This window comes from Neolamprologus brichardi, chromosome 3, assembly GCF_056152115.1.
Source record: "Neolamprologus brichardi isolate AB-2024 chromosome 3, ASM5615211v1, whole genome shotgun sequence".
NCBI lineage: Eukaryota > Metazoa > Chordata > Actinopteri > Cichliformes > Cichlidae > Neolamprologus > Neolamprologus brichardi.
Window position 1 is genome coordinate 57,985,783 of NC_142106.1, and position 26,238 is coordinate 58,012,020.

A 26,238-nucleotide genomic window follows, 5' to 3' on the forward strand; every position below is an offset into this window, starting at 1 on the left:
TACTTTGATGTTACTGTGTAAAATGAACAAATGAGCATGTAACAATATAAAGCTGAGGTACAGCCCCACACACCAACACAGATCCTGATGAGGTCATGTGAAGTTTCTCTGAGTGTTTATGAACACAAATCAAAGATGAAACAGCACAAAGACACTTCAAAGTGATTCTACTGTAGAAACATGAACAGGTAGAAACCTGCAGCCTGACTGCTCATCACTTTGTTACCTGTTCAAGTTCAGCAGCAGCAGCTCACTTTATCACGGTGCTGGTCTGGGGTCAATGTTTACTCAGCTTTAACGTCACTCTGGGTTCTTGGCTAGCTTAGCGTTAGCTTAGCATTAGCATGCTGTGTGGCTAGCTTAGCGTCAGAGCTCTGCAGGTGTCTCGTGTGTAAATATTAATCACAGTGACAGTAAAGGAGGTAAAGGGCTGTGACGTCATCACGTACGCTGCGTCCTCTGTGGGCTCTGAGTGAACTCACAAAGTACAAACTACAAGTACACAAACATGAACGTAGCTCAGAGTGGCGGACACACTCGGCCTCGTTGGTCCAGCTGTGAGTCCGTTACCGTGAACTATGGAGCGGCAGATTTGTGCTGAACTAAGCTGCACACAGCTGATGTTAGCCAGGAAAACATTACACACTGACTTTAATGGAGAGACCGGAAATACAAACACACACAGTTTGTTGATGAAGAAATCAAACATGAGCTGAACAAACAGTAAAGTTCCTAAAGACAAACTGTTAAAGGAGGAAACAAAGCAAACTTACAGTTTCTTCACACACCAACAACAAGCTCCACTGCACGAAGTTCAGGAAGTGAAAGTAAACTTTGAGCAAGAAGGAAACACCTAAAGAGACGTTTGAGGACAATCAGGAGCATTGGACACTGTGTGCTGCGTTCAGGTGCACCTCGGAAACTCCATACCTCTGGCAGGCTGTGATTTATTTCTGCTGGTTTTCCAGTTTGAAGCACAAACATCTGTCATCACTTTGTTGTTGTTCTTCCTGCAGCATTTGAATATTTCAGCACTGAACTGATGTTTGTTCAAAGCTCATTTCAACCTGTTGAAGTCATGAATGAAAGTGCAGACTGAGAGTGGATCACATGATGTTTAAGGTGTGTCATGTGACATGTTCAGTATTGTCACACATGTGTAGATTGTCCCTGATATGATAACTGCTCAAACACTGATGATTATATTTGAAGAATTATTACTGATGGTAGCAAAGTTTGAATGGAGCTCTCTGTCTGTGCTAATTTGTCGCCCTCTGGAGGTCAAAGAACAAACTGCATGATGTCACTGTAACCACCACAGTGACAGGAAGTGTTTTTATGACTGAAACACTGAAATGATGCTAACGGCTGTCGTTAGGCTCACTGGTAGCAATGCTGATGTGTTCATGTCAAACACTGGCTCAGGTCAGACTCCTTCATCCTTCTCCAGAGTGAGGCCGCCCTCAGACCCACAGGAGCTCTGACCTTTGACCTCCTGACCCTAACCATTTTAGTCTTGTTGCATCTTTAAATGTAAATCCATCCAAACTGTAGCCGAGCAAAAGAAGCTGGAAGTTGTTCTATGAATGATGTTGTTGAAGGAGCTTGAAAGAAAAGCGTCTGGACTTCTTTAAGTTGCTTAAAGAGGGACTTGGACGTCTTAACGCCAACTCACATCCTGGGACATTTGATCACAGGAAATCACATGATAGCGTGGGGCTAGATCTCACAATGGGTTCACCCAAAACCTTGGCTGATTGTGACCCACACCCATTTTCACACCTTGGCTCGTGTGATTAGGTGGAGAATCAACAGGGGCTCCATGTCCCTGAATTTAAACTGAATCTAAACACACCGTGCACAATGCCAAGTTAGATAAGGGTTAAAGGAACAAGATAAGAATATATAAAAAGATAAAATAAGGATAAAAAATAACTTAAAAAAAATAAAATAGAAAGATAAATAACTGCAAATAAGTACAAATAAGTAACTGAAGACACGTGTGGTCTGCAGATGTCGATGTACATGGATGTACAAAGGAGTTTAATGTGCAAAATGAACTTAGTGTGCAAAGTGACCTGATGTGCAAAGTGCAGTTTGAGGTCAGTCAGCTGTTCAGGAGTCTGATAGCAGTGGGGAAGATGGAGTTGTTGAGTCTGGATGTTCTAGATTTCACACTTCTGAACCTTCGTCTCGAGGGCAGAGGTGTGTCTCTCCTCTGGACTCTGTGATGGTAGCTGCTCTGCAGAGAGGGCAGCGGGGTCCTGATGATCTTCTCCACAGTTGTTATCACTCTCTGCAGGCGTTTGCGGTTTGCAGTAGTGCTGCCATACCATGCAGTGATGCAGCTGGTCAGGGTGCTCTCCACAGTGCAGCTGTAGAACCTGCTGAGGATCTTGGCCAACATACCAAATTTCCTCAGCCTCCTCAGGAAATACAGCAGCTGCTGAGCCTTCTTGACCAGCTGGGTGGTGTTCAGTGTCCAGGTGAGGTCCTCACTGATGTGGACGCCCAGGTACTGCTGCTCACCCTCTCCACTTCACGCTCCCGGGTAAACAGCGGCTGGTGAGGCCTCTTCTTCTTCCTCGTGTCCACTATCATCTCCTTTGTCTTATCAATGTTGAGGGTGAGGTTGTTGTCCTCACACCATGACACCAGACCAGCCTCCTCTCTCCTATAAGCCACGTCGTCCTCTCCAGTGATGCGAACGATCACTGCAGTGTCATCCGTGAACTTCAAAATGAAGTTGTCTTTGTTGGAGGCGACACAGTCATGGGTGACCAGGGTGTAGAGGATGGGACTGAGGACGCAACCCTGTGGGACGCCAGTGTTTGTCTGCCAGTCAAAAAGTCCTGTAGCCAGTCACAGAGGGTGGAGGGTGCATGCCGAGTGTAGCCAGTCACAGAGGGTGGAGGGTGCAGGCCGAGTGTAGCCAGTCACAGAGGGTGAAGCGTGGAGGGTGCAGGCCGAGTGTAGCCAGCCACAGAGGGTGGAGGGTGCAGGCCGAGTGTAGCCAGTCACAGAGGGTGGAGGGTGATGGTCGAGTGTAGCCAGTCACAGAGGGTGGAGGGTGCAGGTCGAGTGTAGCCAGTCACAGAGGGTGGAGGGTGCAGGTCGAGTGTAGCCAGTCACAGAGGGTGGAGGGTGCAGGTCGAGTGTTGCCAGCTTGTGAGTGAGTTTGTGTGGGATCACAGGATTGAAAGCCGAGCTGTAATCAAGCAAAAGTACCCTGATGTATGAGTCTTTGTTTTCCAGGTGGGAGAGGTAGTAGTGAAGGGCAGTTTTCCCACAAAACAGCACAACCAAGGACTCAGAAGCACAACATAAAATACAACAAGTTAAAATGCTGGGTCACAAAGACCCGTGACAGACTCACCTTTAACTGCCCAAGACTGCGTCTGAATCTTTGGACCAACTTCAGGGATTAACTCACTGATGTCAGTAAGACAGAAAAGGTTTTCAAATCAAGCTCACTGGGTGTGTTGCAGAGTATATAGTTAGTGTAGTTGTTGTTTTGTGTGTCAGTTCTACTACTAAGTGTCACAGTTGCTACAAAAAAGCCACCAAATAATAATAATTTACCTTCAAATCGTTCCTCCAACTCATTTAGTCGCCATTCAAGCAGTTTGTTTCTTACAAAATCATCCAAGAAATGAACCTGAAAGATAAACTGTAATATTTAACCAGACTAGATCTCTGTAATACATTTCTGTGTCATGTTCCTGTTCCACACAGGTGCATACTGTGGAAATCTCTGTGGCCATGTAGTGGTGAGGTTGCTACCCAGTGTGGTTATGGGGTTTAAATAGAGCGGCTGTTGGACGAATTTCACCAATTTTCTAAAGAAATATATTTCAGAATGTGCTGTTGACATGAAAATCTCACCAGATGTGGCAACAACCCATCAAATCCACACATGCAAATTAATCAAACCACACGTTTCCATAGATTATGTGTAATAAAGAGAAATAAGACAGGGAAAAAGTCTTCAACACACTTGCTGCAGTTTGTTTAACACTTTGTACAAAAGCCTTTGTGTATGATGACAGCATCAAGATGCCTCCTGTGTGGACAAATTAGTCGTACGCATGTATTCTGTGTGCTGTGGGCGTGGCTCTACACAAAGTGAAAGATAGTCTCCGAGGTAACCACCATGAGATGCTAAAATGCTCTTTACTTGCACATCACATGTGCTCAGATGTTTCTCCACATCAACAGGGCCCCTTCTATAAACTGTGAGGATGATGAAGAGGTTTCAGGATGAGGTGGTCAGCAAGCACAGGATAAAGCAGGGCCATGAACCTCTCTCGTACAGCAGATGTTTAATCAGACTCAGCTTTAGGGTTCTTTTTTCACCTGGCAGCAAAGTAACAGCTTCACTAATGTGAACAGTCACAATGTTAAACGTTTCTATATTTTCATATATTTTTATACGTCATCTGTTGATGCTGCAGAATAAAGTCTGTTAACAGAGTCCAGGATGTGTAGAGCAGGTCCAGCTCTCCCTTTACTGTGTCCACTTTCATCAGCCCCTGTGAAGTGACACAGAGTGCATGTGTGTCTGTTAGCTGTTGTTTATTGTGAAGAAGACAGATGGAACAAATGAACACACACTTTTAGAGAAATCTGAAAAAGAAACACGTGCTTGGGCTCCTTCTGTGCTCGTCTTTATTAATGCTGATCTTTCTTTCCTGTTTGTTCTTTGGCACAAGCTTCACTCTTTTCTCCCAGGGCTCCTTCACACTTATAAATACACCTACATTCATTTATACACAAACATCATGAAACAAAGGGGCTGGGTTTATAAAAGAGGACATAAGATCCTCTCTGAACAGCACATTAATATCAAACACAGGACTAAACAGGATATACTAAGTCTGTGGTGTTTTCATTATTACTTGCTAATTATTTTTCCAGTGGTTTGAAATGTGACTCAAGTCTGATTCTTCTACTGTGTGTGAACTCTAAGCAGCTGCATTAAACACCTGCTTTTCAAACGAGGCTCAATTCTATGACTCTGTGAATGTAAACTTTTGTCACCTGCATAAATAACAATACTTGATCTAGTAAGGACTGCAGTGCTCCTATGATCCCAGCTTATAGATGGAGGCTAGCATAAGAGGCTCACCAGCTAAAGCAGCACACCTGGGTCTCCCAGCCTATTAAAAGCAGCCCTTTGCTTCACCTGCTTCACTAAACATTATTATTATTATTTAAGCAGAGTGGTGTGATTTATGTAGGCATTGCTGTGTGACAGGATGACTTTTCTTGCACACCCACTGTTGTGGATAGGCGTAGCTTTGGGTCACATGGTGTCGGTAATAGTAATAGTGATTGCTATATCACCTGTTCACGTCCCGAGGGAATTTTTGTGAATGAGTGGGTGATGGGAGAAGTCGACTTTTGCTGACCGCTCAAGCTTAGAATGTTTATTTTGATCACTGTTTTTCTGGATTTTAAGGATTTGATAACAAATAAAGACGTTTTTAATCTGGAACTTTGACTTACGTTTTGAACAGCGGGCGCGTCAACATTATTCCCCTATTCAGCTGCTCGGCGACTCAAAGGCTTGACAGTCGCCAATACCCACCAAATGAGGGCGCACATGCTTCCACGCCCACTGGTGACTGCACACATCCTTTCAAGGAAGCATTTCATTCATCCCTAACAAATGGAACAAAACACTGTGCAGCGTGTTCAGGTTTGAACGTGGCCCTGGCCTCTCTCTGCATCCACCTGCATCGGCCTTCTTGTGTGTTGTACCTCCAACAACCCAACAGCACATCCACTCCCTGCTGAACTGCTTGGTAAAGTTTGAATCAATTCTACTTTCTTTGTAGGTACATTTCATCTGTGAACTCCTGAACTCCTTTACAGCAAAGGCTGCAACTCATTGGTGGTTATGTCACCATGAGAAGATTTTATTCTTTTCCAGAATCTTTTAGGATCATTCAGATGTTTAGTAGTTTTTGAAGGACAGGATTCTGATTTGGCCTTTTTAATGAAGGGGGCTGAACGATTTCCGAGCTGCCACAAATCAGCCAATCTGCTCCAGATTTAGTTTCTCTGGCCTGAGCAGCATCCCTGTTTTTAAGGAGACTGCATAGCTGAGGAGAAAACCAAGGATTGTTTCTGCATTTCACTCTAAATCTGAGCATGGGGGCATGCTTATTTATCATTTTGATAAAAGTGTCATAAAAATAATTCCATGCCAGCTCACCATTGGTGATCAGGTAGATTCTGTTCCAGTTATAGTCCCATAAATCATGAAGCTTGCTGACAGAAAAGCTTCAAATCTCCTTTGAAAGCTGTTTGTGGTCTTGATTGTGGGAGCTTCAGTTGGCTCAGTAAAGTACTGTGAAAGTTTACTGACTATAAAACTCAAGTCTGGTCTTGTGCATGTAGCCAAATAGATCAGACTACCAACTGCCTCTCTGTACCTTTTGACATCACTCATCCTTTCTGCATCATCAGCATACAATCCTGCATGTTGAATCTTTCAAGTATTTTTTCCACATATTGTTTTTGTGACATTTTTACACAGTTATCAATCTGGTCAAAATCTATACCAATGAAATGTCTCAGTTTTCCCAAATCCTTCATTTTGAATTTTGCTACAAGCATTTTCTTCACAACAGTTAGTTCACTTTCATCACTAGCAGCAATGATCTGGTCATCTACCCATATAATCAGAATCACCTTCTCATTTTCTGTCATCTTTGTGTAAACACAATGGTCAGCGGGATTCTGCACAAAGTTGTTCTCACTCAGATATTCTCACTCAGAACAACTTGTTCCAATTTCGGCCTGATTGTTTTAGCCCATATAGCGACTTTTTCAACTTGCACACCCATTTTTTGTTTGTGTCGGATTTTACCTCATAGCCCTCAGGTTGTTCCATGAATACCTCACAATCTATTGGTGCATGAAGATAGGCATCTTTAACATCCATCTGATGTAAAAGCATGTTTTCTTGTGCTGCCTTTTGCATCAACACTCTGATACTAGTCAGGTTAGCAGTAGGGGAAAATGTTTCTTCATAATCCACACCTATCCTCTGACTATATCCTTTAGCAACATAACGTGCCTTGTACTTCTCAGATCCATCAACATTGTTTTTGACTGTGTACACCCATCTACCCCCCACTGTCTTCTTACTCTCAGGCAAAGTGGTTAAGGTAAATGTGTCATTTTCTCTTAGTGATTGCATCTCTTCATCCATTGCACTGACCCATTTCTCTGAGTTAGATGAAGTTATTGCTTCCTTGAATGTTTGGGGGATGTTACACATCGCTCTGTAACAATAATCCATGTTTGTGAGTACTTGATCACAATCCTCCTTATCAGTAACATATTCACTTAAGTACCCAGGCCTCTTTCTCACTCTGGAAGGATACCTTGCAGCCTCGCAGTCGAGTTCGTTCTCCTGTGACTGGCTGCTCATCTCAGACATGCTTACTGGGATCTGTTCCTGAGTATCTGTGTGTTCTGTACTCACATCAGTCTGTTCTCTGGTCTTGGTGAACCTGTTTGGTGTCTCAAAGTCACCCTCATCATCTGGCACTTTGTCAGTCTGTGTTTGTCTCTCTACTCTTGTTTTGGTCTCAAACTTCACCAGTCTATGCTTCTGTACTTTCCCACTGTCTGGGTAGTAGACCATATAAGCTGGACTGTTCTTGTCATATCCAACAAAAATTCCTTTCTCACACCTTGAGTCTAGTTTTCTCTTGTTCTGCCTGTAGGCATAACACACTGACCCAAATGTCTGCATCCTGGAAAGGTTTGGCCTTCTTCCTGTCAGCATTAGATATGGTGTCTGTTCTGTGCTTCTGTTAAAACATCTATTCCTCACTACAGCTGCTGTTTACACTGCGTAAGTCCACAACTCTTTAGGTAACTGTTTCTCTATTAACATACACCTGGCCATATCAAAAAGAGTGCGCCAATTGCGTTCTGCAGTACCATTTTGGTGTGGTGAGTATGGTGCTGAGGTCTCATGCCTGATTCCATTTTTGCTTGCCCATTGTTTCAGCCAAAAACTTCTGTGTCGCTTTTGCTGTGTCACTCTTATTTTTCAGAAAATACACAAACACTGCACTGGAATAGTCATCAGTGAATGATAGTGCAAATCTATATCCATCTCTGGACTCTGGCTCTACTGGACCAGCTAGATCTGTGTGTACCAGCTCTAAGGCAGTTTTGGCTCGTGCATCAGGGTCCCTGTTTCTAGTTTGAACAAACTTTCCCTGTGTGCACACTTCACAATGCAGGACAGATTTATCTGTTTTTCCTTTGATTGCCATACCATCAACAACACCTTGTAATCTCTGAATGTCATCATAATTACAGTGACCAAGAATTTCATGCCATGTTTGCATGTCATAGCAACCCTTACACTGGTCTTTACCTTCAGTGTTTACTGTTTGCAGGTAGTACAGTCTGTTGTACTCATATATTGGGAACCTTGTACCGTCTTTGTGTCGCAGAGTGTCTTTTCCTTGCTTGAAGATCATAGTTGCTCCATTTGAGGTAGCTGCTTTCACAGAGAAGATGTCTTGTGGATACGATGGGATGTACAGTGCCTGTTTCAAGGTTGTTTTGTGGCACTGTCCCCTGCTGTCCATCAAACAAAACTCTGCCTCCCCTCTTTGCTCTGCAACTCCAGTGCACTTAGTGCTGTCAGCCAACTCTACGTAGTGTGACCTGGGCTGGAAACTGTCGTCGAATCTCCTGAACTTCGTTATATCTGTAACAATATGCGAAGTTGCCACTGTGTCCACCACAAGACCCTTTTTGTTGATGCCATGCTCTGACTGGAACGCTGCATCCTCGCTGCTTACCCGGAATGCGTAGTCTTTGCTACCCGACTCCTCGGAAACTTTCCGTGCGTTGTCTTGTCGCCGTTTCCGTCTGCATGTTGAGTCCCGATGGGTGGTGCTTTTACACTCGCTACACCACTGCTTGCGCTGACACGTCCTGGCTTTGTGTCCCTTTAGTCCGCATCTGAAACACACTATGTCTGCGTTGCCGGCCCCACGGTCATTCGATTTTTCAAACGTGGGATTGTCGCACGGTCTTGCACGTGCTTTCATGATGTTGTCATCTGACGCTGCGGCGCGCATTTTCTCTGTGTCTTCAAAGCTTCGCAGTTTAGTTTTAAATTCAGCAAAAGTCACTTCAACTTCACTTTGTGTGACATGGATAGCAAACGGTTTGAATGATTCTGGCAGTCCCTTCAAAACCATTGCTACCAATAGCCCATCACTCAATGTTTCTCCAGCATTCCTCAGGGCTGTGATTATTGTCTCTGCTCGTATCACATACTCAGTCACACTGTCACTGCTGGATTTTTGGAGCGAAGTGAGTTCTGTATACAGGCTAATTATACGAGGCTTTCCTTTACCTGCATAATAGTTTCTTAGAATCCCCAGCGCCTTCCGTCCATCATCCGCTGCTTCTCACATAACAAGAGACAAACTTTTGTCATCCAGAAACTGGATCAGCTCCGCGTAGGCCTCTGCATTCTTTGCTCTGTCTTCTTCTTCCTCCGCGTCGGTAGGCTGCTCCAAAATAATGTCTCTTAAACCTTGCAAACGAAGGTGGCCCAAAAATTTCGTCTCCCATAGTTCGTAATTCTTTTCGTCTCCATCAAAAACTAGCCGAGCCCAACGGCTACTTGACTCAGCGGCTCGTCGGCTCATGGCGCTAGCATGGTATGCTAATCCTCACCGAGTGCGCAGTACGTCGCGGCGTTTTCTCTCGGTGGCAAAACCACATGGACTCCTTCGGAAGACTTCTTAGCTTCCTGGGCCCATAACCTGTTGGCAGAGGTATGAAAATGCGCAGGAAAATCTGACGTGCATGGCAAACTTCGCCAACGATATTTAGGGAGGAATATACACACATCAGCCTTCGGCCATTTTGATGAACGCATACGCCCCCTAGAGCGCGCTAACTTTATTAACAGGCACACAAATGTAAACCACACATCAAACATAAATGAACCATTTGACTGTCTCCCTAATTGAGATCATTTTCTCTTCTTATGTCAACACAGGCCATCAGCAATTATACCCCCAGCTCTAAAACCTACATAATACACTATACATATAGTTATATAGGTTATAGTATGTTATATATAAACGTAGCTGAAGCAGTTTCATTTGTAGCCTCACGCTGCACTTCATATGTTTGTCCACCAGATGGCAGCACAGAGGCCTGTGTTGGAAAGCTTTGAGTAATGAAGCGTTTTCAATCCAAGCTTCAGAAAGCTTCATGTGGTCATTGTTGGGTTCAATATTGAGGAGGGTTAGAGGAGGTAATCAACTTTCAAAATAACAACACTGATCCGGCCAGGTGGAGTCAAACGATGATTTAATGCACGCGTGGGGGGACCACCGCCGTACGCAGACAGCGCCGATCCCCGACTTACAGAGCATAAGCAGATGCTTTATATACCATCAGGGCTTAAATTTAATACGCCCCTTCAACGTCAATCAGATACAGGTCATACATAGGTTTCAAAACCACAATGACTTTCAACACAGTTTAAAAATAACATTGTCTCCGTCTCCACAGCAGATGCTTCCTGTCAGCCTTCTAACTTTCACTTCTCGTCTGGAACACCAGACACACACTCTGCAAGAAACTGTTCCTCTTTTTGCAGAGACAATTTTGCAAGCAAACATGACTAACCTCTCACCTATAAATGAGTCTATCTACTGTGTGTGTGTGGCTCGACCTCACACAAACTTTGTCTTATGAGAAGAGAGGCCAAGTCTCATGTGCATAATAACCTAACTGAAACTATATCTGTAATATGTTGAATAAATGTTTTAATCAAATGAGTGCCCCTACTTCAAAGCTTAATAAAAAGATATAAATGACTAAAAGATAACAATGAATAACCTGGTTATTCAAATAGCATCCTCCCAACAGCTCCTCAAAGTACCTTTCACAAGCACGCTCTGCAAAAGCCTGCACTTCCTGTCTACTTTGGCACAGAGTGTACTCGGAGTTAGGCCTTTCAGAATCAGCACATACACATTTAAGATTATAACAAGCATTCAAAAGCATTTAAGATTATTGATTTAACTCAACAGTTTAACGTGGTTATAACTGCACCTGTAATAAAGGCTAATTGGGTACCAATATGTTTAAACATCTGAATGCAATATCAATGCTGTAGATTATGTTATTAATGTTAGTACTGCAATGGTAATGATGATGATTATTAACAATAGCAGTAAGATAGTTTCCCTAATCCCCACATCATCAAGGAAGCAACCAGGAAATATCTGCTGTGTGTAAAAACAGCAACACAAGAATCCAGAATGAAGACAAGAAACTCAAAGCTCACACACAAAACAGGTGGAGCTAATTTTGTGACGTGTTTCTGTAAAAACACCACAGAAGTGAATCATCAAAGTTTCCATGTGAGCTGATGATGCTGCTGCAGAGTTTCTGTGAACCTCCTGTGACCCCGCCTCCTCATACAGAGACATCTTATTGCTCTTCAAACTGCATCACGTGGACACATGTGATTGTGTATTGTAGTATTGATCCCAATGCTGGTATCAGTACTGGATCAATAACACTGGATGGATGCGTTCAGCATGGAGCCCCTGAGCTGTGTTACAGACAAACATGAAAACTGACAGGTCTGTGTCATTCACAGTCTGTAACACTTCTAAACAACAGAGGCTGACCCAAGTGCCTCAGAGCCAGGCACGCTCACATCACAGCTCTCTAAATAAGCCAGTTTCAAAATAAGAGCTGAAAGCTGTGTTTGGTTGTGTTAGCTTATTATTGTGGAGACTAACATTCAGTGATCATGTGTTCAGACTCATAATGATTACTCTCAGAAATCCTGATCTTTGTATTTACTGTGTGTTGGATCAATAACTGAGATTCATCGTATCACACAGCTGTGCTGCTGCTGCTGGTGATGTCAGCACATCTGGAACAATACGAGGTATCTGCTACTACAAGACTGAGCAGGACGTGAGACCTGTGGACTGTTTAAAGCTGTCCCTCCACAGCTCACTCAGACCTGATCCACACCTCAGTGATATTCTCTGACTTCCTCAGTAGAGACAGAAACCATTCAGATCTGGGACGATCAGCTGACTGATGATGTCACACAGACTGTGTTTTTCAGGAACAGTGATTCTGATGTGAGCCTGCTAGCTGACAGCAGACCTGATGAAACCACATGTTCACATCTGTGAGGACAGACTGGACTCTTTGACTGCACCTTGGTTCTCCTCAGAGGTCTGTACAGGAGCATGTCCACCCCCACTGAAGATCTCAGTCACTGTGAAACATAGAAAGCTGCTTGTGTAGCCTCTGCCTCACATGTAGATACAGCTACAGGTTTCTCTGTCAGTCAGACTGAAACAGTGTCCTGATGCTGCATCATTCAGCTCTGTGCCCCAGTCAGCATCACTGTGAGCTACCAGTGTCAGTGTTTCTGCCCTTTTCCTGTAACACTACACTCAGCACAGGCTCAGCTGCTATCCAGTGTTGGACTTTGGCTTCAGCTGCTGTGATAGATCCTCTAACATAGATCAGCTCTGCTACATGTTGTTAGATAAGTGCAGCTGCCTGTCATGTCCTGATGTTTCTTTGGCTCAGCAGCTTCTCCATCAGAGGTTCACATGGAGCTGATCCAGTATCTCCAGTAACTGTGTTCTGTGCCTCACTGGTTCATCCTTCTGTCTGTGTGACGTCAGTCAGATGTTGAAGTTAAACTCTGTAATCTTCACTGTGTCACAGAGTTCAGTGAGTCCCGTTATTCACAGTATCAATCAGATCATCAGAGAACAGCTGATCAGCAATCAGTGGTGCCAACAGCACCTCCTGTGGTGAGAGGATGCAATAATGCAATGTAGCATTTTTACACTCAACACTTGCAGTCATGGAAACTGTCTGTTGGATCTGTTTGACGTTGCTTTCTTGTGTTGCTTTCTTGGTTAGAGTTCCTCACAAATGTCCAGATTATTCTTCTAATGAGGCTTCGACCATGTTTTCAGTTCTTTGGAAGAAAACATCGCCCTTTGCCATCCTTACTTTTCTTTGACTTCTTCAAATGCAGCTGAACTCCAGCTGGTATTTTATTGGACTTTGCAGCTGTTTCTGGTCATCAGTTCGTTCCTGCAAACCTCTGAACCTGAACAACAATGATGCTGCATTGCTGGCTGATCCCAAAAGGTTGATTCTGTTCATCTGGACGTTTTCAGAAACGTTTGCTCACTGATCAGGTGACTTCTTCAGTCTCAGCTGACTGCAGCTTTACAACCTTACAAACAGCACATTTGCACAATGACTGAAACCAGCAGCAGCAGCACCTGATATATATGATACTAATATAATACATATACATATATAATTCATACTAATGATGAAGGAACTGAGCTCACAGTCCATTGTTCATTCAGTGAACTACTCAGTTTATTTTGGGCCTCAGAAATGCTCACTCTGTTTGTACATCACTGTCAGCAATAGACTCATTCTGCTGTGTGGACAGGAACACATGTGACATCACTTCCTGTTTGTTTGTGACTGAAGAGGAAGAAGTTTACAAGGAATCATTTAGAAGAGTTTCAAACATCAACTGATTGAATCCATGAATCTGAAAACGTGTTTGTGAGTGAAAGAGACAGACATGTACAGACTGAACTATCTGTTCAACAGTCAGAGTGTTTCTGTAACAGGAGACACTCTTTACACCCCACTCAGCACAGGGACACTGAGTCACCAAGAGACCAGAACCCAAACCCAGGATAAAGAGTTTGAGTGAATGTGGTGTTGAAGGTGTGGAGGTGGATAAGAGTGTCAGAGGAGACTCTGTAGAAGGACAGAGTGCCAGCAGGACAGTCCACATACACTGCTGCTCTGTTACAGACAGAGGAGGAGGAGGAGGAGATGGATGTTTTTATGTTATTGTGCCAGACAGACTGAGGAGCACCATTATAGCAGTCCAGACAGTACAGACTCCAGGACTGATCATTGTTTCCAAACAAACAGTCATCACTGTCTCCTTTCCTTCTGATGCTTCTGTAACTCACTGATATATCAACGTCTCCTCTCCACTCGACCTCCCAGTAACAGCGACCAGTCAGACCATTTCTACACAGCAGCTGATGAAAACCAAATCTGTCTGGATGATCAGGATATGACTGAACCTCCTCCACATGTGTCACCTTCCTGTTGTTGTCAGAAAGTTGGAGGTTTGTGTTCACTGTGTTTGTGTCGATTGTGAGTTGAGAGGAATCTGATGGAGAGAACAAACACAATCCAGCTGCAGTTATTGATCCATCATCTGTTCATTGATTGACACTTTGATGATGACTCCTGACATGATGAAGATGGTTGAATGTGTGCTGCTTTGTTTTCATGAATCCCATTAAAAACACACTTACACTTCCTCAGACCTGGTTTCAACCATCGGACTCCAGCAGGCTCCACCCTGAAAGGAGGAGGGGGGTCAGAGCAGCACAGTCAGCATGCACACATGGACATTACATGGCTCTCATACACACACTGTTACACACTGAGCTCAAAGCTCGGCTCCACTGTTTTATTCAAAGAAATCTACATTTATTTATCAGCACATTTAAAAACAGGTTGAGCCAAAGTGCTGCACAGAGTAGAGATAAAATAGGAAACATACACAGTAATTACTATAAAGACTCGTCAGAATTGAAAGCTACAGAGTACAAATGTGTTTCCAACCGGGTTTTAAAAATGTCGAGTGTTGGTGACGACCTGATGTGAAGGGCGACTGTTCCAGAGTTTGGCTGCAGCGATCGATAAAGCTCACCTCTGTTTTTACGTCTAGTTCTGGTCAGAAGCTACTTATCTGCAGACCTGAGGGCTCGACTTGGATTATTTGGTTAAAGAGAGATAAGATGGAGCCAATCCATTCAGAGATTTAAAGACAAACAACCAGACCTGGAAGTGGATTCTACCACGTACTGGTAACCAGTGGAAAAAGCTGGAAAAAGCTGGTGATGGGTCGTCTAGCACAGACCCACCGCTGGAACCAGACAATTCATGAGGGAGAGAACTGTGACAGCGCCGTTCCTTCACTTGACCTCAGTCGCTCTCGTCTGCTCCCTCGTAACACTGCTCTTTATTGAGGTTACATGAATGTGTGTGTGTGTGTGTGTGTGTGTGTGTGTGTGTGTGTGTGTGTGTGTGTGTTCCAGATGTGACCCTGTGACCCCAAAGCTTGTGCTAAGAGTCCAGCGGTCCCCCTAACAAAGGGCTCTTATACTTAACCAGATACAGAGTAGGTGTCCTCCTACACCATAAATCTGTAAGAGAAGGTAGGACCTCTCTCATGACCTTAAGGTGTGTGTGCATGCCAGAGCACTCTGGAAGGCACACAGAGTCTTCACAGACTACTAAGGATCGAACCTCTATCATTATGCAATCGATTATAAAACTCATATATGAGTAAATATTTCTAAGCAAACCTTACAGCTGGTTTTAAAAGCAGAATTTATTTGTTTCTCAAATGAGAAAGAGCTATCGAGAAACACTCCTAAATCTTTAGCAAATAGAGTTCTGAACTTTTCCAGTGGGCCAAGGTCAACATTATTAGATAATGCTAATTATTTTCCCTTGCATTATAACAATGTGAGGAGGTAATGCTAAGTATACTACCATTAGCGGCTAATTCTAATTAGGGGTGAATAATTATTACCAGTTAATGCTAATATCGTTTTCTCTTCCCTTTTAACAATGTGAACAGGTAGTGCTAGGTAGGCTGATGCTAGCAGCTAATGCTAATTTGATGTGAATTAGCATTATATTAGTGAGGAGTTAATGCTAAGTAGACTGCCATTAGTGGCTAATGCTAATTTTAGGTGAATAGGAATTGGATCTAATGCTAATACCATATTTTCTTGCTTTATAACAATATGACCAGCTAATGCTAAGTAGGTTACCGTTATTAGCTAATACTAATTTGAGATGAATTAGCATTATCCGTTAATGCCAACTATACTTTTTCTTACTTTTTAACAATATGAGTAGGTAATGTGAAGACTTTTTTTCATTCCATTTTAACTTTTCCCCTGCGATGTAAAGAGTTAATGCTAAATAGGACGCCATTAGTGGCAAATTTTAATTTTAGATGAAAAAGCAGCTAATGCTCATATTGTTTTCCTTTGCTTTGTAAGAATGACAGCAGCTTAATGATACGAAGTCTACCATTATTAACTATTGCTAATTTGATGTGAATTAGCATTATCCGATAATGGTAACCCTTTTCCACTGCATTATAACGATGTCAGGAGTTAATGCTAAGTAGGCTGCCATTAGGGGCTAACGCTAATTAGGTGAATAATTATTAGCAGCTAATGCTAATATCGTTTTCCCTTCCCTTTTAACAATGTGAGCCGCTAATGCTAATTTGATGTGAATTAGCATTATATTAGTGAGCAGTTAATGCTAAGTAGGCTGTCATTATTAACTAATGCTACTTTGACGTGAATTAGCATTATGTGCTAATGCTAATACTGTTTTCCCTTACTTTCTAACAATGTGAGCGGCTAATTTTACGTACGCTGTTGTAAATAGCTAATGCTAATTTAGTATGAATTAGCATTATTCAATAATGCTAACACTGTTTTCGCTTACTTATGAAAAATGACAGTAGCTAATACTAATACTCTTTTCCGTTGGGTAACAACAATGTGAGGAGTTAATGATAAATAGGCTGCTTTTAGCAGCTTATTCTAATTAGGGGTGAATAATTATTAGCAGCTTATGCTAATACTGTTTTCTCTTTCCTTATAACAATATTAGCAGCTAATGCTAATTTGATGTGAATTAGCATTATATTAGTGAGGAGTTAATGCTAAGTAGGCTACTATTAGCAGCTAAAGCTAATTTGAAGTGAATAAGCATTAGTAGCTAACGCTAATACTCTTTTCTCTTGTGTTATAATGATGTGAGACGTTAATACTAAATAGGCTTTCATGAGTGACTCCTTTCCCTTGCATTATAAAGATGTGAAGAGTTTATGCTAAGTAAGCTGCCATTAGCAGCTAATACTAATACTGTTTCCCCTTGCTTTAAACAACTTGAGCAGCTATTGCTAAGTAGGCCACTTTGCTCTGCTAAGAATTTGTGTGACCATGATGGAAACTCTGATAAGCTAATGCTGCTAAGCTAATGCTATTGATGGACCCTGTTAGAATCAATATTTCATTCTCATTCTGTTGTTTGAGAACAATAACAGAAAAATGTGCACTTGAGAACAAATTTATTGTGAATTCAGCTGTGAATGCAGAGTTTGTCATTATTTAAGCTTCCATTTCCAAATGTTAGCTGACACTTTATTAGGTACACTGGCATCTATCTCAAGTACACCTGTGACCTAGATGTTCCTGCAAACAGACTCCTTGGAGACCCCTACATAAATATCCACGTACTATCCAACTAGACTAGTGTGTCTGTCCCTGAAAACATTCCTAAATGTGTGACTGTTCATTTGTCATCTCAGGAAACAAACAGGAAGTGAGTGAAAGACACAGGAAATGTTTCCAGCTCTTCCTCATCTATCAGACATTGTTCATACCTGAGAGTGTCCAGTCTCCAGCCTGGATCCTTCAGTCCAGCCGACAGCAGTTTCAGTCCTGAGTCACCTGGATGATTGTAGCTCAGGTCCAGCTCTCTCAGATGGGAGGGGTTGGAGCTCAGAGCTGAGGCCAGAGAAGTACAGCCTTCCTCTGTGATCAGACAGCCTGACAGACTACAGACACACAAAACAACAATCTATTTGTCAACAACTGTTTTCTCTTTGTCACAATAACATCTATCCATTTACATTGATTCAATGTAACTTTATTTATAAGTGACAATACCCAACAGACAACAACAGTCATCTGAAGCTGTTTAACAGTGTAAGGTAACAGCCTCCAATATTAGAGAGAAATCCCCAAACATCAGTCACACCACTGTGAGCAGCACTTGGTGATGGTGGGAAGAAGAACTTCCTTTGACACAAAGATCTTCCCAGTGAAAACAGGCTCCAGGAGGAGCATCTACCATGACTGGTTGCAGGGTGAGGGGAAAGAGAAGAGATGAGCTGAGCTCAGAGAGACAAGAACAAAACACAAACTAAGGAGACAGAAGACAAAAGTTAAGGACATGCAGTAGTGACATGAAAGCATCAGGAGTCAAAAGAGGGGAGAAGAAAGCAGAGCATCATGGGAAGTCCACCAACAGCCTGAGCCTATAACAGGATAACTAAGGGATAGTTCAGGGTCACCTGATGCAGCTCGAACTATAAGCTTTATCAAAAAGGAAAGTTTGAAGCTGATCTTCAAAGTAGACAGGGTGTCTGTCTCCTGAACTCAAACTGGGAGCTGCTTCCACACCCATTCCAACATAGCAAGGCTTTCTTTGCTGCTTTGACAAAACCTCAAATCCCAGTCAGAGATGATGAGCATCATCACAGTGATGATCATTTCTCTGTAACCCAGGCTTTCTGCTTCAGGATCTGTGCACGCTCACAGAACAAGGAGACCTTTAAACATCATTTCACTAAATGGATGGACTGAGCTCGGCCTACAGATGAACTGGTGCCAGAGATCATAAAGAACATCAAACAGTCAAATTCAACACTTTTAATGGAAATATGAGATTAATGCTGCAGACAATCATGAACCTGCTGAATTCATGAACATCAAGAATGCAGCGAGTGGTAAAATAAAGATTTGACCTCAGTGTGCTCAGTGTTACTGTCTATTCCTAACATATCCCTAACATGATAGCTGCACTTTAGAGCTCTAAAACTGGAACTGACACATATTTAAACTCTACATGTTACTCAGTACATTCAGTTCTGACACTCGCCCACAGTCCAACAAAGGAAACATGGAGATCACATCAGTTTGTCATCAAAGTCCAATTATTAAGTCAACTTAACCTGTTATTATCTAGTTAACTGATTAACATCAGCAATAATTTTAATCACAGTTTTTAAAATTATGATTATTGTGAAAGTGCTCACTGGCTCTGAATATAAAAGCCATGGGTCACAGGAGGGTTGTTGGTCAGTGCTGGCTTGAAATGGGCGTCATTCTGTGTCTCAGCCAATGGGAGCATTGAGGGTGGGCCTAATACTACTGCAGCACTCACATGACCCAGGACAGAAAGAAAGGGGCGGGGACAGAAACATGGAGACAGAAACATGGAGACAGAAACATGGAGACAGAAACATGGAGACAGAAACATGGAGACAGAAACATGGAGACAGGTACAGATCTTTGACATGTTCATTTTAAACTGTTCCAGAAGGCAGTGTTGATACAACTAAAGTTATCTGGAAGCAAAGTTGAGTTTTTTATCGTCGGAGTACTTCATGTCTGAAGTATCACTTAAATGCATTACACACTGTTGATGGCAGCAAACAAACAACCCAAAAAACCAGAGGTGGGAGGCTTGGGCAGACTACGTAGATTCAGCTGGTGGGAGGAGTCTAGATAAACCAAAGAAAGACAAGCTAACAAATGCCACAGTGAAGTGAGTAGCTACAAACTGCAGGCCGATTAGTGTTGTTGAAGAAGTCGGTCTGAGGAACGTTCTTAGGATCAACAAATGACGGCATGTATGAGCCTCCCTCAAGACGCAGCTTCACAAGAAGAACACATGAGCTGTAGAAAAAGGAGAGACTACAAAAGCCACGGTGTTACAACATGAACCAGCTGTTGGTCTCTCTGGAGACTACTGGACGTAGCTGGGTAACCATGGTTACCTGGGAGTTACAGAAACGTGCAGAACATGTGATTCATGTTGCACAGCAGTGGGACATTTGAAATAAAGTCAGCACACTCAGTACACATAGTGCATCAAATATGATGCTGCTGCCAGACGTCTGCCTTTGAACACGTCCCTGCATCGCACACAAAACCAAGGTTGCCATGGCAATCACAGCTAACAGGGACAAAGTGCACAGCTGGAAGCCTGAAGGTATATTTAACATGATGTATTTCTCAGTGTCCTGTCTGTGTGTGAGAGACAAACAGCCTCTGTATGTGTGTGTAAATACAGCATGAATATGTAGAGGACATGTTTGTGGATATAAGTAAATGAATGCTCTGCGTCATTTGAATCTTTGATTCTTGTTTCTGTTGCAGGTCTGTGACTGAACTTCTGGGAGGAGAAACGTTGGTTTCATGCTCTGTGATTCTGTGTTTTGTCATCTCTCTCAGGTGATGGAGAGCTCAGATGATGACCCCGCCTACGTGGTCAAATTCAAGTCTACATTCAGAACAGACCTGGAGACACGCAAAATGCCAACATTGTATATATGAAAACTGCTGCTTTACTGGAGCCAGATTCAAGGAGCTCAAGTGTTTACCCAGATCTTACTGAACTTACTGAAGGAACAGAGGGTTGTTGGAGGGAAATCTGTGGAAGCAACAACATCCGAGCCACCAGAGAAAAAGTTGGCCCTATTGGTGCTTCATCAGAGTGTGATTGTGAACAGGAGGAAGACTCAGCTGAGAACAGTGTGGTGGATACAGAGCAGAGCCCACCATCAGTACAGAGGCCTGTCCATTAGAGTGCTGCTCCAAACATGCAGCACATGTACTTGGCCACAGCTGCAACATCTGTACCTGTGAAAGCTTGTTCTCTGTTGCTGCTCATATTGTACAGAAGAAGAGAGTTTCTTTACCATCAGAAAATGTCAATGAGCTTGTGAGTCTTAGCAGCTGGCTCGGTGCAGAGGAGGAAGAACATGTCAAGTCAGAGGAAGATAAATGCAGTTCATGTTGTCAACTCATTCTGGACTATTGAAAGAGATCTTTGTCTTGTTTCTGACTGAGATTCTCCAAAGGAAATCCAGCACAAACACACACTTCACACACTCAAAGTCCTGCACAGTAAATGAGCTGATTAGCGTTTGTGCTGCTCCCTGATAACAGAACAATAGTTCTGCTGCTTCCTGTTCTGAAAACACACATTTATAAATGTTCACTTGCTGTTGATCAAAGGTATGTTGGTGGCTCTGGACGCTGGGGGGAACTTTGTAAAAAACTAGATCAAATGTTAACGTCCTGGCAGAGGCAAAGAACTTTGATTTGATATTTGATTAGATTCATGTTTCAGCTCAGATTGACAGAAATATTTGAACTGCTACTGTGTTAAAGGGAAAACTGCTGTTAGAAAGCACCTGATTTGTTTCTGCACACTGAATGTTGCACTTCTCATACTGCAGTACTATTAAAATAAGTACACAATACACTACTTTTGAACTCATGATTGAATGTTGCTGTAACAAAGCCATTAATGTGATTCAGTGTTCATGGTTTCCCAGCACAACAAATGATTGCAAAAGTGTGACTGATCCACTTTCTAATGTGTGTGTAGCCCACACTGTGTGTCACTGTGTCACAGGTGAGTCTGTGTATCCAGGTTCTATGAGGAGAACAGGATATAGTGACTGAGTCCAGCAGCTTACAGTCTGACTCCATCCTCCATTTAAATAACTCAGACCACATGAATAGCTTTGCTTTTGTGTAGCTGACACTTCATTTTAATGTCCTTCTATTCTGGTTCATCTGGTTTCAGTTTCTATAACCACACAGGTTTCATCAGGGACTCTATGACCTCAGTAATCTTTGCTGGGCCTTAATGCTCTGAACAAAGCTGCATCAGCATGAAGGATCAGTGTGAGAACACATAATCATCCACAAAGAAAACCAGTCTGAGTGTCTGACGCTCTTGTTAGAAAGACGCAGTCCCAGCAGTTAGCTTGTCTGCTAGTTAGCTGATTGCTAACTCACTTGCACATTGGATACCAAACCGTGTAAACCAGGGGTGTCAAACATATGGCCCGTGGGCCAAATCCAGCCCTTGAGATCATTTCATATGTCAAATATTGATGAATTTTCAAGCTTGCTGATAATCAATGTGAGCATGGCTGAGGTTTTATTCTGATGAGCAAACCATGTGGCCAAACACTTTAAGAGACAGACTGGGATCATACCATTATGTGAAAGAAGACATGTCCAATAGACAGCAAGGGTAGTGGTAGAGACCAGGTACACAGAGAAATGGGAGCTGTATTGAAATGCAAGCGTGTCAGGAAAGAGTGAAAAGGCAAAATGAGCAGCATCTGGCTGCATTTCAGTGATATTGGAGACCACAAAGCTGAGTGCAAAATTTATATAGGAGATATACAGGAGACGCTGAGAGAACTGATAAAATTAGGAGCTGGCTGAAGTGAGACCCATTTTTATTTCCACCCATTTTCCATTGTGGAGGACAAAAGGTTTCAAACTCGTCCAGGTCTTAAACCTCACGTGTGTTCTTCCTAATAGCAGTAAATGGATAAAAATAAGGCTTTTATGAAAACACTGAATAAAAATGGCTGCCTTTAAAAAGACTAAATGTACAGTTCAGTATTGAATACTACATAAAATAAACTATATATAAAGTGTGTCTGAATGGCAGAGATGCAGAAATATGTGCATATAGCACAGAGCCACGGCTCAGTGTCTGAATGAGTCTCACAGACCTGAATGTGCTGTTGAAGCCAATTATAATTATAACGTCATTCTTTACTCGTTTGATCTGGTCCTTACCACAAGCGACCAGACGTAGAAGGTTTTGGACTTTTAACTATATTTTCTTAAGTTTTACAACTTTTCTTACCATTAAAAACCTCATTATGGCCATTCATGCTATACAAAGTAATTAGACATGTGTGGTATCTACAGAAATGTCAGAATCTCAGCTAAAAGTTCACAAAACCATCTCAACAACCACCAAACAGCTGAAACAGCAGGTGAACAGATTACACAAAAAAGATGTAAACACAAATCCCCCTGATCATCTGTTTTTTAAACATGAAGCGTAGTTTTGGACGTTTATTTACTGCTGGTTCAGTGAATTTTGGTTGGACAGTGATGAAACCTGCAGTCTCAGAATCTGTGAGAAGTCTGCTTTCAGCACGCAACAGCATTGTTGTGTTGTGTGCTGTGGATTCACCTCTGCAAACTCATCACTGTTTTACCATCATGTTTCTACTTAGACAATAACAAAGGAAGCAGTTCCCAGGAACTACTTCCTGTCTTGTTAACATAAGAGTATGTTGCCCTTCAAAACACCTCCACTTCTCCTCTTATTAGAGGACTGCCTTATTATTAATCTGCTAATTCTGTCAGTTGATGAAAGAAAAATGCTTGATCTCACCTGAGAGTTTCCAGTGTACAGTGTGGACTCTTCAGTCCTTCAGACAGAAGCTTCACACCTGAATCCTTCAGGTCATTGTTACTCAGGTCCAGCTGTCTCAGATTAGAGGTCTGAGAGCTGAGACCTGAGGACAGAGCTTCACAGCTTCTCTCTGACAGGTCACAGTGACTCAGTCTGAAAAATAACAGATAAACAATTACAAAAATAAAACACTTATGTTGAAGTGTAATGAGATACTATTATATTTAGCAATATTTAAACTTTTTTTTTTCAGGAAACTGAGCACTTATGCAGAGCAACATGTGGAGAGAATCAGAGGAGAAGAAGTGAAGAGAGAACAGCAGTAAAACAACACTGAAATTTTCAGTGTGCTTTTGATATCAACAAAATGTGTCAAATTTCTTTATTTTGTATTTGTTTTAGTAGAATTGATGATTATCACTTAGATAACAACCACAGGCAAGGGCTAAATTGCACTTTGATAACAATTACACCCAGAAATATTTCAGAAATGTGGATAATTTGTGCTCCAATGTATTCAGTATTGAACAATATCTGTACCGATGACCACTTAATATTTTTGATATTTTATTTGAGTTGTTCCACCTGATTTGTGTTAACTAGAATAAACATTTAAAAACTAAAGCTATGATCACATATTTACTTACAGAGCTTTGTTGGAGGGTTTGACCACTGGCAGAAGCCTCAGAAGAGCCTTTTTAAAGGCTCATGTTCTCACTTAGATCATTTATTTCTACTTACATTTCTTTCTGGAAAAATGGGGATTACTTTGAAAACAGCAACTATTTTCCCCAAAAATCAGCCCTGGATTAGTAAATCACTCAAACATCTTCTCAGGCAGAAGAAGCTGTCTTGTTATGAGGGACGGAAGAAAAAGATCGAGGCACAGAAACTTGTCGAAAGAGAGATAAAGCAGCTAAAATCAGGTCTAAAAGTAAAGCAGAGCATAAGTTGAATAAAGGACACTCAAGGCTGGCTTGGAAAGGAATGAAGTCCATGGTGGGGATGCAGAACAAGGACCAAAGATGAATGTGATGCTGAATCAGCAGAAGATTTGGACTCATTTGATTCCATCTTTGATATCATTGATTTCAATGAAGCGCTTTGTGATTGTAGCAAAGGGCTGGTAGCTCTGAGAGTGACACTGATGAGGTGTCTGTGAAGGTTCGCAGTCATCTAAAGAGCTTAGAAAAAAAGGCATCTGGACTTCTGTAAGTTTCTTGAAGATGTTTCACCTTTCACCTCTCCTCCAAGAAGCTTCTCTATTTCTAGGGTCAAATGGTGGAGAGTCCCAGATTAGCCTGTGTACAAACAAACTTCAGCCATATGAGAGTGAGTGTGAGTGAATGAGAGCACACACAGGACACTATGATCTCTGAATGTGTGTGACTCAGTGAAAAAGAGGATTGTACTGGATTTACTGTGACTGACAAACAGAGTTTAAAGAGAAAGGTGTTTGGATTAAAATGGATTATGCTAAAGTGAACGTGCTAATGAAATCTGAACTGACTGAAATGTGAAGTGAAGATAATTCAGATGTAAAAGAGAGAGAGGGGATGATAATAAGGTGGGGCTGAAGATCAGTGAAGGGCATGTAACCACCTGATTGGCTGAGTAGATATGAGATCGACAGTTTCACAGTTTTCCCTGTGGATTACAACTTTAAGAAGATGTGACATTCATCAAGGAATCCTGCTCTCCGGATTATTTCCATGAACACTGAGCTGGAACACATCTACAGTGCTGGAAGTGCCCATCTCACCACCAACCTCTCTGTGCACATTCAATTTTTAATCCTTTGTGAGACACCAAAGGTGTAAATCTGAGTATTATTCTATGTTAGTGCAAACACCTCTAATAGGTTGGTTTAGTCTTTCCAAGTCATATCTTCCCTTAGATCTGTGGTCCAGGCTCCTAAAATCATCCTAGTTTAACAAGCACTACAATCTAGAGGGGAGCTGCACTAATAGGTGTGACTGATAAGATCTGACCTGCAAGGATACTCATGTTTATTTATATCAGGACAAGAAGGGAAGACCTGGACATCAACTCTGTCAGGCTGCCTGAGTCCGCTCATCCACATCAGCTCAGAGCTCTGCATTATCTATCGAGTCAGACTCAGAGGATCAGGGATCAGAAGTTCTACAAAGAGTAGAACCAGACTTCCTGTATAGAGGTGTGTGGGCCTACTGATCCACAGTGTCAGCACAACTTTCACATCATATTCATGTCAGCTCCAAACAGCTGAAGCCAACAGGAAGCAGCTTCAAACAAACACAACAAGAGAAAAAACGCTGAATGTTTCACATTAAGTCGTACATTTATCATAAAAACATGAAAAAGTCGTGTTTTTTCTTCCAGGAACCACATGGCTTCACTTTTAAAGGTGAAGTGTGAAAGAAATGGACATATTTGAAGTCCAACACCTTTTTTCCAGTCACATTATTAAAGCAGACAAACTACAAGCTCATTTTCATTCCAACAAGTCATCTTCTGACCTGGACTAACAACACTGGTCTCTATGTGCAGCTGGCTGTGAGACCAGTGCTCAGGGACCGTCTACAAAGTGCAACACTGAAAGAACATCACACACTAATTTGCTTCCATCATCCAACCTGAAGAGGAAACAGAGATGCCTCCCCTTCAAAGTAAAAGCTGCTCCTTTTGGACACAGTATCAAAGAAAGTCTGCAGTATAACATAGAAAAGACAGAACAAAGTTTTGGTTGTTTTTAAATTGTGCAGAAATGAAACTACACTAAGCTCAATTATGTGACAGACATTTCATCCCATGTCAGTTTGGCGTCATCCTGGGCCGGATTATCCAGCACACACTCTGACCACAGGCCCAGGGGCCACGCACAGCTGGGCTCCATCCACGAGACAGGAAACAAACCAACACAATAATAAAAAGCACCATGTGATCTTCTTACATCTTCAAGACAAACATAGTAAAAACATGAGCATATTTGTTTCCTGATAAAATGATGTGACAGGT

At 42.2% G+C, this 26,238-nt stretch overlaps 1 protein-coding gene across 1 annotated transcript in view; it reads right to left on the bottom strand.

The window, feature by feature from the left end:
- LOC102787331 (uncharacterized) overlaps positions 1 to 26,238 on the bottom strand; it is a 526,954-nt gene that overhangs the window by 185,038 nt on the left and 315,678 nt on the right. The window contains exons 28-29 of the mRNA XM_087838425.1: positions 23,221 to 23,394; positions 17,594 to 17,767 (exon numbers count right to left, since the gene is read on the bottom strand). Of these exons, the coding sequence (XP_087694551.1) occupies positions 17,594 to 17,767; positions 23,221 to 23,394 (348 nt within the window). The remainder of the gene's footprint in view (positions 1 to 17,593; positions 17,768 to 23,220; positions 23,395 to 26,238) is intronic.